This window comes from Neofelis nebulosa, chromosome 6, assembly GCF_028018385.1.
Source record: "Neofelis nebulosa isolate mNeoNeb1 chromosome 6, mNeoNeb1.pri, whole genome shotgun sequence".
NCBI classification, from domain to species: Eukaryota; Metazoa; Chordata; class Mammalia; order Carnivora; family Felidae; genus Neofelis; species Neofelis nebulosa.
In genome coordinates, this window is record NC_080787.1 from 75,226,486 (window position 1) to 75,242,658 (window position 16,173).

Sequence of the window (16,173 nt, forward strand, 5' to 3'; positions counted from 1 at the left end):
CTTAATGCAAAAATGACTTCCCTCTGGAAAGGCTGTATTTAAACCTAAAGGCACTTACTGCAGTGGAGACTGAAGTAGAGTGATTTCCACAATGAAAGTTGCCCCGAATGAATTGGAAAGGGATGGATGCAAAGAACTGAGGAAAAGAAGGGATAACCTAATGTTAAAGTGTTCTATATGTTTTTCTCATCCTTTGTTTTTTTTTTTGTTTTTAAGGAAAGAGTCAAGAAATAAACATAAAGACCTCATTGTTCTTGTTGAAATCATTATGGTTCAAGGTACTAAAATATACTAAAAGCAAATGTTCACAATTTCCATTCAGTAAGCCCTTGAAAATCACAGGAAAAAATAATAAAAATAACTGTTACAACAATAATAACACTTTGTTTGTTTAACCTTAGTTTTCCATTTTCTTTAATTGTAGCTATATATAAACATTTTCTTATACTTCCTCTGTTGCAATTATTCTAAATGGCCTTTATGCCTAGCATAATAGGAAATTATACCAAACTGAAAACTCATTAGCAATGTATTCATGAGGAATCAAAATAATTTCAGATTCAACAATAACCTAAATGTAAATTTTTGTTTATTACAATATGGTAATCACTTATAAAGGCAGTGAACTAATAACCAAAACATTGTAGAGTACTGGAAGTTCTCCTAACTTGTGTTGCCTACAACTATGTAAGTAATATCAACTTTTAATCTTTATTTTGTTATGGTGATATCATCTTCTGACCTGGAATGTAATCTTGGGGGAGGGGGGGGGAATTTTATATATCGCTGTCTCCAAAAATAGTTGATTAGGAGAGTCCTTCCAGATTAAGAAAATTTAAAAAGCACCACAATCTAGTCATTTCCTTCAAGCATATTGTTCACGTTTCATCCTCCAGTTTAGCCATAATCTCTGTGAGGATAGGGACTGTGTTTGATTTACTGCTGAATTCCCAGCACTTAGCATAGCATCTGGCACATACTGAATGAATATAGCTGAAAGAAATCAACTGCATACAAGGTTTTTAGTCCTCCAAGCGGACCAGCAGATCTCAAAACCTCCTTGTTATAGTTCCAAGATGGTGGCTTATGCCATCCAATTTTCTTCCCGTATACCTTTTTCAGTTTCTGCGGGGAATAAGGCATGGAAGAAATGAAAGTGTTTTCTCTTGTCAGAGAGGATAGGGAGCCCTCTGGGTTAGGTTGAATATGTACAGATTCAAAAATATGTCCTGAATATTGGTTTCAAGGCTTATTCCCTACTTTATGATTTCCCTTCATTTCTTAAACATGAGCGCTGAAAGTTCCATCCAGTTCAGGGACTATTAGCGTGTTCCTGTTAACTAAGCCTTTATTTTATTAAAAATAGAATGAGCCTGATGAAGCAACATAAAAGCATCAGATGAATTCTCTTATGGAATTCAAGCTGCCATTATTTGACTTCATTACTGCTTCATTTCACTGATATTCCTTTTATCTTAAGTATGGCCTTCTCTAAACTTCATTAACATCAAAAAGTTTTTGTTAAGTACTTTAACTGAACATGGCACTGTACAAAGAGGCTTATACAAACCAGATCCTTGTTATTTAGAAAGTTAAACTCACAGACATGAAACAGAAATATTTATGAAATTTATGTGCTTTATGCAAATGAAGGCCAGTCTCTGATTTACTTTATGTGATTAGTAGTAGCTAATACTCATTGAGTCCTAACTACGTTTACGGCACTGTGTAAAAAAGCACCTTACACGCATCTTCTCCATAAAGCCCCCAACAACAACGAGGAAGGTGGGGTGTCCCAGGCTAAGTGAATTGCCTAAGGAAGGTCATACATCCGTGACATTAATTCAGGTCTGGCTCAGAGACCTGTGCCTTAACCGCTCTGACCTACCCCTGCCCTCTAGCTTATAACCTCCTCTCCCACAAATCCTTCACCCATCAGCAGCCAAATGTGCCAACTCAGCTCTCAGAGGAACAACTGCCTGGAGCCGGGCAGGGATTTGGGACAGGCATGGTGTAGTGACTGGAGTGCCTCAAGTTAAATCCTTGGGGAGCTGGATAGTATTGGATTAAATGCTGTTAAAAACAGGACAGCTTTGACAGAACAGAATTATCAATCAGATTCAATTCCATTCTAAAAATACAATCTGGACAGTTGAGACTCCAGACTGTTTAGAAGAGCTCTTTAATCTGTAGATAAACCTTACTGAAGAATGTCCCTGATTCCCCTTCAAGTTTCTGTCCTTGCTTGTCCCCTCTCATCAGTCCCCAACTTCCAATTAGAAAAGACGATACCCTGGTTTCTATTGGCTCATCAGTCCTCAAGCTGCTGCAGTCTGGCTAATGCTTCCATTTTTCCACTGGCAGTGCTCTCGCAAAGGTCAGCAATAATAACAAATGATTATTATAATAACACCTAGTGCTTCTTGTGGATTTATTGGGCACCAAACACTGGGCTCAAGGTTTCATTTACATTGGAGGGAGAAACCTGGAGAACAGGAGGATTGCACAGGTCTTGGGGAGATTTTGGCTTAGTTAACTCAGTTTTTTAAAAATTGACTTGACATGGAAATATCAGAATACTTCAGACAAAAATCCAGTTTTGAGATGTGCTGTGCTGTTTGCTACAATCCGTATGATGAATCTTTTGCACTTGGACCCTCCTCAGGCAAGTTATTATTATTATTATCATCTTGATGTTTTTATTTTTGAGAGAGAGAGAGAGAGAGAGAGAGAGAGAACGAGTGGGAGGAGAGGCAGAGAGAGAGGGAGACACAGAACCTGAAGCAGGCTCCAGGCTCTGAGCTGTCAGCACAGAGCCTGAGGCGGGGCTTGAACTCTTGAACTGTGACATCATGACCTGAGCCAAAGTCAGATGCTTCACCGATTGATTCCCCCAAGCGCCCCTCAGGCAAGTGATTTACTGTCCATACTTTACATGGATATTCTGGTTAGGATTTACAGTAGTCAGGAAAAGACCCCTCCACTTAAACTAGCTCAAGATAAAAGATGGAGGTTATAAAACAGCAATCCAAGGGCAGGAACTCTGGTACACCTGGATTCATGGAAGCTGAGACTAGAAGACAGCGGCCAGCTCTTCATTAGTGTTTCTACCTTTCATTCCACAGGAGCTCCATTCTCCTGTTACAGACCAACCTCCTCTTATTCTTCATTCTGTTCCCTCATTCCTTAACTTGCTCAAAGCTCCTTATCCCCACTCCACCCCCTTGCAGCATTCTCCTTTATGTTCCTACTACCAATTGCCTTAGTCTTTTGATTTTCCAACTGTAAATTCCTGGAAAATCCCCATTATGTATTTCCAAGCCTGGTCACATATGTCATAAATTACTTTCAAGCTGCAATATAGGTCACACTGAGGGAAGTACACAGATATGGTCCAAACATCAGTAACCAGGTAGAGTGGGAATACCCTTCAAACAGATACCACAGGCCATCATTTGGAGAATATCCTAAGCATAATTAACCTTCATAAAAATATTGAATAAAAGCCATTACTTATGCTTATTTTATAGACATGAAAATTGAAGCTTAGAGAGGTACAAAATAATTTGTCCAAGAAATTAAGTGGCAAAGCTGAAATGTGAACACAGGCTGCCCAGCTAACTCAAAGCCTCTATTTTTATTTTCTTTCTTGACTTTCAGGCTGAGTAACATTCTTGCTATTCTCTACTTCCTTAAACTTAGAACCCTACTGTTAGGTTTACTGTATTCTTTCAGTTTTGTGTTTTTTCTGATGGTTCCTCCACTCCCTTTAATTCCTTGTTCTCCTTCCAGTTCTTACACGTAGGAGTTCTCCAAAGGACTCTTCATGGCTCCTTCATGTTTCTTTCTGTATGTGCTTTTTAGGCAAATTCATAGGTTTTTACAGATTTGAATACACTTAGACACTATGGTTTCCTCAACTGGGGTTCTTAGACACACATGTCCCCCACCCCACCCAAGAGACTTGTGGATAGAATTTAGGGAGTTCATGAACTTGAATGAGAAAAAAATTAACATCTTTATATTTTCACCAGACTCCAACAGAAATTTACTAATCCCTTCAATTATGAATGTATCAACAAACCACTGTAATAGCAGCAAACATCTGTGACTTTGTTGCCAACAAAAATCATAGGTATTTTAATATTTTCCAACTGTTGCAAATATCTTAAAATTTTATTTCTTCTCATTATACTTCAAAATCACAGTGGCTCACCTCACACCTATCAGAATGGTTAAAATAAAAAACACAAGAAACAACAAGTGTTGGTAAGGATGTGGAGAAAAAGGAACCCTTTTGCACTGTTGGTGGGAATGCCACTGGTGTTTCCAAGCTGTGGAAAACACTATGAAGGTTCCTCAAAAAGTTAAAAGTAGAACTACTCTATGATCCAGTAATCATGCTCCTTGGTATTTACCCCCAAAATACAAAAACACTAATTCAAAGGCATGTGCAACCCTATGTTTATAGCAGTGTTATTTACAATAGCCAGGTATGGAAGTGGCCAAAGTGTCCATCAACAGATGAATTGATAAAGAAGATGTGGTATATACACACAACGGAATATTATTTACCCATAAAAAGAAAGAAATCTTGCCATTTGCAATGACATGGATGGAGCTACAGAGTATAATGCTAAGTGAAATGTCAGAGAAAGACAAATACCATATGATTTCACTCATATATGAAATTTAAGAAACGAAACAAATGAGCCAGGGGAAAAAGAGGAAAGAGAAAGAGAAAGAGAAAGAGAGAGAGAGAGACAATCCAAGAAACAGACCCTTAACTATTGACAACAAACTGATGCTTACCAGAGGGGAGGTGGGTGGGGGAGATGGGTGAAACAGGTGATGGGGATTAAGGAGTGCACTTGTTATGAGGAGCACTGGGTGATGTATGGAAGTGTTGAATCACTGTATTGTACACCTGAAACTAATATAGTACCATACATTAAAACAAATTAGTTAAACTGAAATAAATAGAAAAAATAACAAAAATACTGCACTCCTTTATTTTGATAACTGTTTTTGCGATATCACTAATCCTGTCCCCTTTATTTTCTGTATTTAGAAACTTATTTTTTTGAGAAAGGGTTCATAGACTTTGCCAGACTACTAAAGGTTAAAAATTCCTGTTTTAAAACACTCTAGGCTGTTAACAAACCTTATTATGGTGATAATTTCACAATGTAAATGTATGTCAAATCATCACATTGTACGCCTTGAATTTACACAACACTGTATGTCAATAAAGCGAAGAAAAAAACCCACGCTAGCCAGATGTCCTATCATGACTTATAAACAGGTTCAAGTCTTAGGCAATGCAGAGGCAGCTTCCTTAAAGCCTAATGACCTACTCAGTTTTCTGAGTTCTGTCTTTAAGCTTTGGCTGCCTGCTTTATCTGCAGACTTTACTTGTCAGATGGGCACTTAATCCTCCCTGTGGTATGATACCCTTGTGTTGATCTTGGGCCTCTAGTTTATATCCCAGATTGCTTTCTACTCTCACTCATTCTTACATTTTGTTTATTAACTCCGGGTCTCAACTCCACACTAGCTGTTGTGGGTCCCTGGACTGCTAACACTTTGTCCTGCATATAAACTTTTTCACCAGTGTGGAATAAACCAGAACTATTACCAGAGTAATCTTCTTGAAGTATAGCTCTGATCATATCCTTTCTTTCCTCTGAATGCTTACAAGTTCAGTATAAACTTCTCAGTGAGGGTAATTTTGATTGCCCAAAACTGAAACCTATTTGAGGTGGCTTAAGTAAGATGAGAAATATATGATATGGATACAGGGATATTATGCAGACATTATGAGTAGGGGTATAGGAACAAGTTGAGCCATAAACAAGGAGTGGCAAACTTTTTCTGTAAAGGGCCAAATAGTAAATGTATTAGGCTTTGCAGGCCATATGGTTTCTGTCACTGTGGCATAGCCAATATGAAAAGAAATGAGTTCCAATAAAACTTTATTTATAAAACACACAATTTGCCACACAGCTCATAATTTTAGGACCCCTGGACTAAAACATTATCAGGACTCGCTGAAACTCATTTCCATCACTATCCACAAGTCTGCTTTGTTCTCTTCCTACTGACTGGCTTCTTCAGCTTCTCTGGTTCCCATGTTAGAACGTGGCTTCTGAAAGCTCTGAGCTTCCGTGTCACAAGTTAAAGTTTAAGCTCTCTCTTTCTTTGCCGGTGCTAATTCCAAGTCCTTAGGGTAGGGATATTGTCTGGCCCAGATTGGGGCCTAGACCAATTAGCTGTGGCCAGTGGTCTGGGTCTTGCTGTATGAACAGGGCTTTGGGAGCCACCCCTACAATGTCTTAGGTCAGAGCTGAGGGACAGGTTTCAGAAAAGAGCAAGGAGCTGGGAAGACAACCCAGTGAGAGCCTTCTGTTGCATTCATTCAAACCTACATTTTCAACATTATCCCTACTAGACCTCTCCTATCCCTTTCTGAAGTACAACCAACTCCTTGTCGATCTCATAAATTCTGCATATTCTCACCCTGCATTCCCCCTATCTGCCAGTAGATATTCTTCTACTCATCTTCAAAGTCTCTTCTAAAAAGCCACCCTTTCCTTTAAATCCACACAACAATCTATTGGTCTTGTTCTGCTGCTATTTCTGTACCTTTCTGTTTTGCAGACAATAGGTGCTCTGCTGGGGAAATGACTTATTTATTTAACTTTTTATCCACTTTGGTACCTTTCAGAGAATTGCCTCTGAGTTCCTATTGGTTGAGTTTAACTATACCTTCAAAGCTGAATAACTCCAAACTAAATAAAATGTTGACTTTCAAGAGTGGCAGTTATACAGGAAACATAGTATCTACTTTTAAGGAAATTATTTAAAAATTTAAAAGTATCCATTTCCAAATTTATGGTAGCTAAATTAAAGTACATATGCAGAGAGATATTAATTACAGCAAAACTTACATTGAATGTTATTATATACTAAGAAGAAATAAAGTCCCATTAGGATTGTATCATCTGTTAATGTACTAAATTAAAAAGGAATACTGTAGGGGCACCTGGGTGGCTCAGAGCTTTAAGCTCAGATTTCAGCTCAGGTCATGATCTTGTGGTCCCTGAGTTCCAGCCCCGTGTTGGGCTCTGTGCTGATAGCTCAGAGCCTGGAGCCTGCTTCAGATTCTGTCTCTCTCTCTCCGAACCTCCTTCGCTTGCACTCTCTCTCTCAAAAATAAATAAATATTAAAAAAAAATACTACAGAAAAAACGTAAGAGAATAGGAAAGGTTATAAACTTGAAATATGGAAAACTGCTCTAAAACGCAAATGCTTCCAAAATGATTAGTACTCGTGCAAGAAATTTACCAAAGAGCCAGAGATCTCATCATCTAATTTCTTTCTTTCTAGAACTATTAATTAACATTGTTCCCAGAACTGTGCTAAAATCCCCTGCTGAAAGGAATAAAGTAAATACAGTAACTGCAGGGAAAACTGGTTCACATCCACGAAACGGTTGCAAGGCTTGCGCTTTTCTGAAACAGAAAACACTTGTTAAATAACTATTCCTAAACTATTAGCAAACTACATAAAAGCTTTTTATTTAACACCATCCTCCTGGGAGACTGCGTTGGAATGTGCAGCGGGTCTGAAAAAGGCACAGATTTGGCTCAATTGTAAATATTAGGTGGAAAGAGGCGAAGCCATTGTGCAGAGTAGGGGGTGGGGAGGGTGGGGTCCTGATTCCCAATGTTGATAGAAGGACTCCAATTTCGCTTGGTATTCATTTTTCTACTACAATTACAGTTTTGCTAAGAAAAATAAAATATCAGTTGTGCTCTCATCAGGCTTCTAATTTGCAGTGCCTACAGAAAAAGAAAACGTCTCATTTAGCTAAAAGAATCACCTTTCCGCAATCTCCAGAGCCTCGGGGAAAACGGAGGAGCGCCCAGCCCCACCCCACCGCCCCCACCGCGGCCACCTCCTGAAAGCCCAGCCCGCTCCACCCGCCGCCGCAGGTCGTCTGGGCTTGCCCAGCGCGCTAGCCGCCCTAAGACCGTGGGTCTCCGCGGCTCGAACCAGTCTGTCGGGCGGTTCTGCGTGGGGATGCTCCAAATCACTAAACCACAACACAGAACCCAAGCTTGGACTCTGAACCAAGCCCTTTTGCCTAGTTTTCTCTTTCCCCGTTTCGCCAGAATCCTCACCACCCCTCGTCACAGCCTCGTCACAGCCTCGCCCCAGCCTCGGGGTCCTCTGCAGCCACCTGCGCGTGTACGCTATTGTCACGCAGTAAGGAGGGGCTGCAAGGCGCTCAGCCCACCAGGCACTCTAGGGAGAGACCGAAACTACAACTCCCATCACGCCCCACAGCCTGTTCCCTCCTCCTCCTTCCCTCCCCCCTCCTCCCTCGGCCAGCGGCCGGGAGGCTCTGGGCTTTTATCTGCGGACCGGCGGGAGGGAGTCAGGTCCCCGTGATCTTCCCCGACCGGAGGGATCTGCCCAGCGGCGGCGGCGGCGGCTCTTAGCCGGGTTTTGCCTCCGCGTCCCCGCCAGCCCCGAACCCGCGGGGGCAGACGGTCCGTCCGCGCGTGCGAGAGGATGGTGATCCGCGTGTTCATTGCCTCCTCCTCGGGTTTCGTGGCGGTGAGCACCGTGGGGACTGGCAGAGGGCGGGGGTCGGGTCTGGGGGGCTCTTGGGCGCAGAGCGCGGGTCCTGCGGGAGGTGCGCGGCGCACGCCCCTGCGCGTCTCGGTGCGCTGCGCGTCCGAACGCGGGAGCCCGCGCCGGGCAGGTGATCCATCACACTTGCACAACAATGAAAAGGGCGGGGAGCAAAGGTGGGTGGGGGACCCCAGCTCGCCCACAGGCCCACTCAACTCGGCCTGAGAGGGAGACAGCGCCGCGGGGAAAATGGAGTCTGCGGGGAAACCCCCAGCTCCAGACGTGTGATTTGGGAATTTGGGGAAGGGGTACTCTGAGAGCTTCGGGGGTCCCGCTTCCCTTCGTGTTAGTTCTTCCCGATGTGGGACCTTCGGCCTGGTTAAATTTTATATAACCAGCTTTTATGTAGGCTGCTTGGTTTGCTAACCTAGCTCCTGAATGAAACAAGTTTAAGTAGTAATTGCTCTTCACCCTCCCTTCCTTTCCACCCAGTTCATTAGTTTAAACCTGCGCAAAGAGAACTGTAAACTAGGTTTGTCCTGTCGTGCCAGGGTTTTCTTACTTGTTGTCTTTTTTTTTTTTTCCTTAGGATGCTATGAATATTTTCTTTATGTAAATGTGTGTGCTTGGTTTCTTTCCCCTTGTAGTGCAGTGGTCAGTTTCATCTTGAGGATGTATAAAGTGTGGTTTCTCTAATTATTTTAAGTTGTGTTTGGTCGATATTTTGGCTTTTTAATTTTTTTAGGAAGAAGTTTTTGGGAAGAAGAGAAAAATAGCTAGATGTCAGACTGTAAAGAAAAAATGCAGTAGTATACTTGATAGAGCTCACTGGGTAATAAGACATGTAGCAGGATGTTTTACATGATTATTAAAACTTGGTTTCCTTAGTAAGAGTTATGCTGTTAAGAGGTTCCTTGGTGAGATATATAATCAAAAACATCAAAACTGCAATATTGGTTGCTTAAAATTTGGTCAGTTGTCTGCCCAGCAACAACCAGATTGTCCCAAAATTTGTTTCTGAAGCAGGTGGGATGGAGGACGGAATAAAATATTGTTTGTAAATCCTTATAAACGACGGAGACTTTTTATTTAAAAAGAAAGCAACACTGTAGTACCAAAAAAAGACCCCTTTTCATTAGGAATAGATGGGAAACTCCAACTTAATCTTTACATGCAGGCATGTGGTGGTCCCCATACTCCTGATAGTTTGGGTATTTCTAGTTATTTGTGGTTGCTTAGTCATTCCTGTCTTTTACAGATTTCTCTACTGAACTACACTTCATGTGTTTGGAAACCCATATTGTTTTGTGCATAGATTTTGTTTTTCAAATGCACTTCTTCATAAGAATGCTATAGACTTTTTGGTTTCACCACCAACTAGCATGCTCAGTAATTGTTCCAGTAGCATTTTTTGATTATGGAAATGCTGATCTGTAGTATTAAGAAGCCTATGTTAGTTTGGACAAGTCAAAGTCAAAACTTCAGGCACTTACTTGGCTTAGCCTATCAGCAGGTAATATACAAGATAGCTCTGGAATTTTGCATCTCTGTTTCCTCAAATCCATTAACATTTATTGCCTGCCTGCTATGCCCTTTTTTAATTTTATATTTACTGTTATGTGTTTTGTCCGTGAAGCTAGATTTAAGAAACCTAAGTTTTAATGCAGAATCTGGCTTGTGGTGTAAGCTTGGATAAGGTGCTCATCTCTTCCTGAGTTAGAATGAAGGATGGTGATGAATTGCTCAGAATTACATTCTAGCTTTAAACTGCTTTGACTTCATCAGTTGGGTAAATGTGAATAAACCCTTGGAACAGTGTCTTTTATTTTAAATGCACTTTAAATGCCTCAAAGTGAGTTTATTCTTTTTGTTTTCCTTTTTTAAATTTTTAATGTAACGTATTGTCAAATTGGCTAACAGTGTGTAAAGCATGCTCTGTTTTTGGGGTAGATTCCCGTGGTTCATCGCTGATGTACAACACCCAGTGCTCATCTCAACAACTGCCCTCCTCAATGCCTGTCACCCATTTTCCCCTCTCCCCCACCCCAAAGTGAGTTTATTCTTTTCCTTTGGTGTTCTACTGTGATGTCTCAGGTCCCCTCACTGCCCCGCCTAGTAGTATGTGTTCTGACATGATTTGATTTGAGCTAGAAGACATAATCTGTTATATATACAGCCCATAAACAGTAATTCTCTATCTCAATGGACCTAACTTTTTTAGGTCTCAGACGATCCTTAGTCATTGAGTAATTCCCAATTATAATATCATCTCTTATATTAATACAGCTTTTTTGTAATTATGTAATATTTATACTTTTGGTGATGATAAGTTTATGCTTCTATGCAAGAATAATGATTTCTAAGAGATAATGAAATTGTTTAGGTTAACTATTGGCCTGGGAGGCTAATAGGGCTTATGGCATTAAGCTATATTAAGCTTTGATGGCATAGCAGTAATGTTTTCCTTCCAGCAGTGTTATGTTGACCATTGGCCCTGTTTATTTGGTGACCAACTGTGACTAGCAAGTGCATGGGAGAACAAATAATTTGACTTCCAAGTCAGTTTAGTTCCAGCTGAAGTTTATTAGACCACAAGGAAGGAATGTAACTAGAAGTTGACTTTGCTAAGTGGGTTCCTGTTATTTCCAAAAAGGTTCTCTGCCCCAAACAGTAATAGATTTAAACAATCTATTTAGAAAATATCCTCATCTTGTTCTGACTTCTCTGAATTCTCCAGCGTCAACACATAACAGTGGTATTTGTAATAATTAACACCAAGGGGCGGTTGCCCTTTTATCCTCCCCAGCATCAGGTAAAACATGCTTTTTCTAGGAAATAAAAGGGATGCCACATTATTATGCCATGAATACCTAAAAATCAGATTTCATATGCAGGTGATAACATTGCTGTCATTCATATTGTTGTGAAGGGCATTTAATTAGTCCTAAGAAAACAGTATATTCTAAAAGTGCCATTTTAAAATTTAATTTATTCTGGTTGTGTACCCAAAAGGTGGGGGTGGGGGAAGTCATGGTAACTTTATTCAGGAAATACATTGATATGGCTTTTTAATTTAAAAATACTGGCATCAGTCAATTATTTCATTCACTCATTCATTCATCATTTTATTCATTCAACAAGTATTTTCTAAGGGTCTGCTCCTTGCCTCTCTCTGTCCTTGGTCTTGTGGGCAATTGGAAGAGAATAGAGGATGTAGTCTTTGTCCTCAAGGAATTTAGGTGGGGACTGGGTGGGGAGATAAGATAGGATAGCTAAAACCACCAGTAATAAAGTACAGACCAAGGACACTTGCCTCTTTCAGAACACATTATCAGAGATAGAAATAATATAGGGGCTGAGGGATACATTGCAGGATGTCAGATAAGGAGGAAATGTGCCAGAAATCATAAAATATGCATGTGGGAGCCTTAGGCAGATGGCAGGGAGAGGAATTAAGTTAGATTTGGAGCCAGGGAGAGAGTGCAGGGTCCACCTTGTTCAGGCTGGAAAGGGAGGAGCTTTTGATAGAAGAAGGCAGACAGCAGATGTCCCTGTGGACTTCTTTGGAGGACAGGGTAGACTTTAAGTTCCTGCAGGAAGCCCTTGATAACAAACTCTGTAGTGCTCGGCATCTCAGAGACGTCTTCAGTATCTGCAGCCTGCGTGTTGTCCCACGTCTTTTGTCCCCAGGTAACAAGGGGCTCTCTGGCAAGGAGGGACCTCTGGTATGTGATTTTTAATTTTTTTTTTTTAACATGTATTCATTTTTGAGACAGAGAGAGACAGAGCATGAATGGGGGAGGGTCAGAGAGAGGGAGACACAAAATCTGAAACAGGCTCCAGGCTCTGAGCTGTCAGCACAGAGCCCGATGCGGGGCTGGAACTCACGGGCTGCGAGATCATGACCTGAGCTGAAGTCGGCCGCTTAACCGACTGAGCCACCCGGGCGCCCCTGGTATGTGATTTAAAAAAAATCTTTACCCCTCTGCTTGTCTTGAGTAAAATGTCTCTAAAAAAGAAATAAAATCTTTCACTCTTCGTTAAAGTTTCTGGGCTCAGTTGTTAGAGCTGGAAGAAAACCTAAAGGAATTTTCTAGTGAAGTCCAACCACCTAAAATCACAGAGAAGGAAATTTGGGCTTGGAAATTCAGTGGCTTATCCTGAAGTCATTTGTGTCACTCAACACAGATCCAAGGGTTAAACGGAAACTAGGTCTCCTGACTCCTGAATGTATTCATTCTAGTGTTCATTCAGCAATGCATTCATTGATGCATCCATTGACCCTTGAATTCATCAAATAATCATTGAAAACCTACCAAGTACCAGGCTCTTGTAAGGTGCTATTAGGTGCTAGGTGTATGTGAAGTCAGAAGAACAGACTTAAACTCTGCCTTAGGGCACAAGTCTATGCTCACTTTTCAGCCTCAGAGCCTTGGGATGCAAACCATTTATACAAGGAGATTAATGCGGGCTTGGGCAGTGTTTCTGAGAAGCTGGGTGAAATGAACAGTATATGCATGGATGTTGGAGAGGGACCATCACTGGGAGCAAAAGATATAAAGAAATTGGAAACAAAGTTGGAAGCAAAAGATATAAAGAAATTGGAAACAAAGTTGGAAAATACAGCGCTTTGCCCAGGGCTGCCATTATATTTTTGAGTAGGATTGAGAGTGGCGGTGGGGAACACATAGAAACTATGCTCAGAGTTGTTTTGATCTTTGCAGCTGTAGAAGGCATACCCTTTGGTTTGTATGACTTAACAACTTTTAAGCATGCAGTAAGCAGTGAAGCACTAAATGTATTCAGTGAAGCTTTACTGTGAGGAGGCCCCGCAAAGGAGTTCCAAGCAGTTAAAGTCAGGATATGACCATGTAGAACAGCCTAAGACTGGGCAGTAATTCCTAAGTGATTCTAAGCCAGAAGAAGCTAGTGAGGGTAAGCCTGGGCTCATTAGCCTCTTTAACTCATTGAATCCTCAGAGTCACAGGGCAAGGTAGTTATTTATTCTCATTTTACAGATGAAGAAGCTGAAGTTAAATGCCCTGATGAGATCATACACAGTAGATGGTGGGATCCTGAGTTGAACTCCACCTGGCAGGTGGTTCTGAAGTTTCTAGAGCAGTTCTCCCGTGTGGGCACGGTGGCACCCTGGGGCAATGAGAGTACCAGGGATGCCTGACATCCTACAGTGGGCTGGATAGTCCCCCATAAGAACTGCCCATGCAAAATGCCAGGGGTATCCTTGATGAGAAAACAGTGCCAAAGAGCATTGGTGAGTGAGGGTGTGGAGTGAGGTTAGGGAGATGGGAGCATATGAGAAATGACCAGGAGAAGCAGGAATGAGTTGGGGGAGCAAGGACAAGGATGTGATTTAAGGGAAGGTCAGGCTGGGAAGGCAAGTGTGTTAATTTCCTAAGGGCTGCCATTAACAAAGTATCAAAATCAAGGATTTAAACAACAGAAATTTGTCTCCCAGTTCTGGAAGCTAGATCAGGGTATGGGCAGGGGTGCCTCCTTGTTAGGGCTGTGAGGGAACCTGCCCCATGCCTCTCTCCTAACTTCTCATGGTTTGCTGACAATCTCTGACATTCTTTGGCTTGTAGATGTATCTTTTTGGTATCTGCCTTCACATGGTCTCCGTGTGTGTGTGTGTGTGTGTGTGTGTGTGTGTGTGTGTGTGTGTGTGTCTGTCATGATGTACAACTTCCTCCTTTTTATAAGGACACGTTCATATTGACTAGAGCCTGCCCTAATGACTTCATCTTTATTGATCATCTGCAAAGGTCCTGTTTCCAAATAAAGTTACATTCACAGGCACCGGTGGTTAGGATTTCAACATTTTTCAGGGAACACAATTCAACCCATAACAGCGTGGAATATGAGTGTTGAAATAGACTAATTAATGGAATTTTCTCCCTTTAATTGGAAAGACTGAAGGCAGATTTCTTGAATCTTCATGTTAGCAGCTGGATATGGAATTGTAGTCATGTGTAAGGTCTCTTGCTAGAAAGGGAGGTTTATCAATATCCCAGATGAAGACCTGACCTCAGGTTTTCTAGTACATTTTACTCTTTCTCAAATTTGATATTTTCCCATTCTACAATATTTTAAACTTGGAAATAGAAATATAATCAAGGGCATGGATTCTTATGAAATTAGGGGCTTTTTATCCATTTGTATTGGAATACTTTCAGAAAACATTTCTATTTATTTGAGGAAATGAAATTTTGACAAATATTTATAATATGAAATTTAAGGTGGTTTCCATATTGTGGGAATTTAAGAACATTTGAGTCTTGTCTTTTGTGTGTTTTTCAGTTTTTTGGTCAAAAACAGAAAAGGAAAGGGGCACCTGTGTGCCTCAGTCAGTTAAGCATCTGACTTCGGCTCAGGTCATGATCTCTTGGTCTGTGGGTTCGAGCCCCATGTCTGGCTCTGTGCCAACAGCCCAGAGCCTGGATCCTGCTTCAGACTGTGTCTCCCTCTTTCTCTACCCCTCCCCTGCTCGTGCTCTCTCTCTTTCTCTCAAAAATAAATAAATAATTAAAAAATAAAAAAAAAAAACAGGAAAGGAAAACAACTGTAGTGGGGGGGAAAAGCCAGTTCCATAAGAAGCAGTGTGAGATACCAAATTAAGAAATATTTCTTCTTTAGATGTTTTTCATGTTTAATTTATAAAAATGTTGAAATGAATCATGTTTCCCCCCCAGTACAGTTAGAAATGGGTGACAGAATAGAAAAGGTCTAGATTCTTAGTGAATGTTTCATTTTTCCCAAAATAGAAATTAGCATGACTTATGGATCATTATATATGAAAGTTTAAAATACTTTGTTTTGAAATGCAGATTTAAAAAATGGGACCAATAAATTATTGCTTTAATTGCTGAATGTCCATTTTTTTAAAAAGTCACCCTCCAAACTCTAAACTTAAAAGGAGACCCAAATTTTCAGTAGGAGCTGCTTTAGTGGCTGCTACCTTGCTGCAGAGTGAGTTAGAAACGTGTTATTCTCATTTAAATTACATTCCTAGGTACATTATTTTTCTGTGATTAGCTTTGTTACACTGCTACAAAGAAAAAGGACCTAGCTTTCTGAATGAGAAATTTAGTGAAAACAACTTTTTTCCCTGTGAACTGGCAAACGCTTATTAATATTTGAGGGAGATTTTCCGCATCTAATCATATACAGTTGTCTTCTTTGGGTCCTCTTTTTAGTGGTAGTTTAAAAACATGTCATGGAACCTTTCTGTTGAGTGATTGTTTAGACCAGCAATGACCAGTACAGACCGTTGCCTGGCATGGAGGTGGCTAGGGCGGCTGCGAGAGGTGGCGCTTGGGGACTGGGAGCCTTCGAGCGGCTGTAACCCAGCTGTGTGGTCTGAGCCAGTGCAGCTTCCCTTCTGTCCTCTTTCAAAAATAGGCTTATCTGAGTTTTATCTGCCAGCACGGACTAATTGCTCAGGAACTATGGCAACTAAAAGTTAGTGTTGTTCTTTCTTTCATGTTTGATTAATTTTTCCAGACTCTAAA

At 40.9% G+C, this 16,173-nt stretch overlaps 1 protein-coding gene across 1 annotated transcript in view; it reads left to right on the plus strand.

Moving 5' to 3' along the window:
• Positions 1-8,493: 8,493 nt before the first annotated feature.
• SH3BGRL2 (SH3 domain binding glutamate rich protein like 2) overlaps positions 8,494-16,173 on the plus strand; it is a 57,907-nt gene continuing 50,227 nt past the window's right edge. The window contains exon 1 of the mRNA XM_058734537.1: positions 8,494-8,626. Within this exon, the coding sequence (XP_058590520.1) occupies positions 8,582-8,626 (45 nt within the window). The 5' untranslated portion in view covers positions 8,494-8,581. The remainder of the gene's footprint in view (positions 8,627-16,173) is intronic.